Consider the following 3,353-nt stretch of genomic DNA (forward strand, 5'->3'; position numbering starts at 1 on the left):
ATTCTATCTTTGATATTCGATCTTAAAAGTACAGAAATTTTGCGTAAAAAATTAGTAATTGATTAATTTTCCACGTAGTATTCTCGATATGTTAGAAAATGTTACTGCGCATGCGCAAGCGGTGAGCGCGCATTTATCCTCTATCCTTCTCGCGCAATGTTGCTTTCCTTTTTTATTTGTGACGTCACGAATACCTCCTCGCCTATTCTGTAACCCGGGTAGCAAGTCGGAGCTTCGAGCGTCCATCCGCGAGATGGCGCCACGGGTACTAAAATCGTCTATTTATCGCTTTCGTATAATTTATAAGCTTTTTTTATAATATTTTAATAAAAGTAAAAATAAAAATAAAACACGAAAGCGAAAATTTCATGGTATTTAGAAATATTTATTTAAAAAAAAGAAAAAAAAGTAAAAAATACAAAGATATATATTTTTATATATATTTTTAAAAAATATATAAATTATACAAATTATAAAAATGATTTAAAATAATATAAAATAATATAAAAATATGAAAATATATGCAAAATATATTACGATATACATATATTACGACAAATAATATGTATATGCATATATGTATCATTCGTAATAGAAATTTATAGATAATTATGTATGAAAAATTACAGAGATTGAATCGCATGGATTTCTATTTAATCTATTTTTTTAGTTTCGAAAGTTACAAATTTGAAAAATTTTAAAAATTACAGATCATTTTCTAAATACTTCTATTTTCAATTTTTCAGGTACGACGATGCAATTCTGAAGATCCAAGAATGCGAAGCTACCCTCGCCAGTGCAACGGACAAGGGTCAACAAATCGCAGCAGAAGGCTCAACTGTGGATAGAAACAATATAACGGAACAACTGCAATCTCTGAAACAACAATTACAAGGTCTGAGAAGAGCTGTGGAAACTCAAAGGGAGCAGCACGAATTAGCAGCAGCGGAACACAAGAGATTGGCGAACGAATTGGCTGAGATTCTCGATTGGTTGGAGGACAAAGAGAAAGAAGTGAAATCTAGACCTCTTCTGGAAAGAGATCCAATCAGTGTGGAAGCAGAATTGCAAAAACATAACGAGCTCTGCGATGCAGTCAACGAACATCTCGATAGAATCAGAAATTTGAAGAATTCTGTTCCCCACGAAGAAGGAATGCCTGGTTCGTTGAAGGAAATGCTGAGCGAGGCTGTCTCTCTGTTGACCTCTTTGCCCAGAGAAATGGAGGAACGTGGAAATTATTTGGAGAGCAACATGAAGCTGAGACAAGAGTATGCTGCTCTTACCGAGAAACTTCGAAGTTGGGTTCGAGAGGCAGAGATTCGATTGGAAAGTGACAAGGATGGACTCGATTTCGAGAACATCCTGAGCGATCTCGAGGAGCACAAGGTTTGTATATCGATAATTTATGATAATTTAGAGTAATTCATAGATTGAAATACAATCTCATACATTTAAATTGTTTAAAAATAAATCCTTTTGACAGAAATCTAAAACTATAATCGTTTGAGTATCTAGTTTTTCAAATATATCATCTGATCTGATTATAACAATCTATTGATAATAAATAAGCGATGGATTCACCAGTTAAATTAAGATGATCCATCTTGCGATTAAAAATACAAATTCATAATAAAATCACGGTCACTCTAAGACCATTATTCCATATAAAACCATAAAAGAATAAAGTTAATTTGAAATAGCTCAACGATTTATTGTTAACACGGACGGATCGTATTTTACAGATCTACTTCAGCAGCGAGCCATCGATTCGCGAATTGGTGTCTCAGCAAATTCAGCAAGCCGGTGACAAAATTTGGCCTTCGTTGAACACGTCTGAGCAAGAAGAATTAAGCGCGGAACAACAGCAGCACACCCAATTATTGAAAAACACGTTGAACACGGCGAAATCTCAACGCGCCAGGTTGGAACAAGGCGCTGAAACGTGGAGGGATTACACGCAAACCTTGGAACGAGTCCGGGCTGTGATAGCGAGGAGCAGATTCACCGACGAGCCTGTCACGACTCTGGCTGGACTGCAATTTAACATCCAGAAGATCACGCACGCGCTCAATGACATACAGGTTAGTCGATAATCGTGACGTCTGTTTGCCGTGGAAATTACACAAGTCTATCCGCATCGTGCTCTCGTAACTCGGTTCAACGTAATAATAATTAAACGGTGAAAAGATAAATTTTGCGTTTTTTCTCTTCTTTTTTCTCAATACAGAATCAACAATTCGAATTGGATCTATTGATCGAACGCAGTCAAGAAGTGCTTCGATTGGCCGACGTTAATAACAAGAAAACGATAGAGGCGCAGATTTCTGAGATCAGTGCGGAATGGAAAGAGTTGGTTTCCGGGTTGGAAGGGCGAAGGGATGCCCTCGAGGCGTTGTCGAAGCATTGGGAAGATCTGGAGGCACAATGGTCGCTTATCGAGACTAAAGTGAATGCTATCGAGGAGAAGAGCAAACTTTTGGACACTGTGGTTCGTTCTAAGCAACATTTGCACGACACCATCAAATCTCTACATGTAAGTATCATGAGTAATATTTGTCTAATCTAGTTGAGAAAGGAATAAGTAAAGGAAAGGAGTGCGTTACGATGAGTTGTATTTAAATTTGATAAGTGACTCGTGGGATAAAAGTTAAGAATAAATAAATAAAAAATTGTATCGTATCATGTAAAATATTTTATTTAATTGTAATTTACAATATGTATTATTTTATTAATTTTAATTTTTACTTGTATAGGAGTTGGTAACGGAAGCGGAGAAATTGAAACCGATGGCAGCGGAAGTGAAAGCTTTATCAGGACCTGTTCTAGCATATCTGGCTGCCTTCACAGAAGCTCCAGCTCATGCTCTCGAGGAAAAGCTGAATAAATTGCAGAATTCCGTCGAATCGTGAGTGAAAATGCATTTTATCGTAATGTCGCACTGCCAAAGACACTGCATCAGTGTCATCGAACTATCTCTTGAACGGGTTTCTTTCGAAGTCGAGGTAATTTCCTGTAAATAATGCATAAATATCGATTAGTATTAAATCGTTATTCGTGTTAACTTTTTTACAGTTTTTTACAGAAACGTTATTTATCCGTAATCTTTCGTTTCTTTTTTAGGAAATATTTCACGATATAACTTTACAAAGATATAACTTTTATCGATTACTGGACAATTTGTTGGATAATTTTTTTTTTTTTTTAATTTCGTTAAAAGCCTTCGTGACTTGTTAAAATATCATTCCAAATTTACTCGATAAATTGCTCCATCTTTTTTTTATCGCCATTTCTTTTTTCATTATCAAATTAACGCGAGATAATTTCTCTTCTTTTTTTTTTTTTTTTTTTTT

The 3,353-nt window shown here is 35.4% G+C and overlaps 1 protein-coding gene across 15 annotated transcripts in view; it reads left to right on the top strand.

Annotated features, from left to right (window-relative positions):
- The window catches only part of LOC102679644 (nesprin-1), a 119,993-nt gene that overhangs the window by 56,554 nt on the left and 60,086 nt on the right, over positions 1 to 3,353 (top strand). For all 15 annotated transcript variants that reach the window (XR_004151079.1, XM_031512463.1, XM_031512501.1 and 12 more), the window contains 4 exons: positions 747 to 1,389; positions 1,746 to 2,084; positions 2,231 to 2,536; positions 2,757 to 2,908. Coding sequence is in view for 14 of the 15 variants with exons in the window: in XM_031512463.1 (XP_031368323.1) it covers positions 747 to 1,389; positions 1,746 to 2,084; positions 2,231 to 2,536; positions 2,757 to 2,908 (1,440 nt within the window). In the remaining variant the exon portion in view is untranslated. The remainder of the gene's footprint in view (positions 1 to 746; positions 1,390 to 1,745; positions 2,085 to 2,230; positions 2,537 to 2,756; positions 2,909 to 3,353) is intronic.

This window comes from Apis dorsata, unplaced genomic scaffold (genome assembly GCF_000469605.1).
Source record: "Apis dorsata unplaced genomic scaffold, Apis dorsata 1.3 scaffold_35, whole genome shotgun sequence".
Lineage (NCBI taxonomy): Eukaryota > Metazoa > Arthropoda > Insecta > Hymenoptera > Apidae > Apis > Apis dorsata.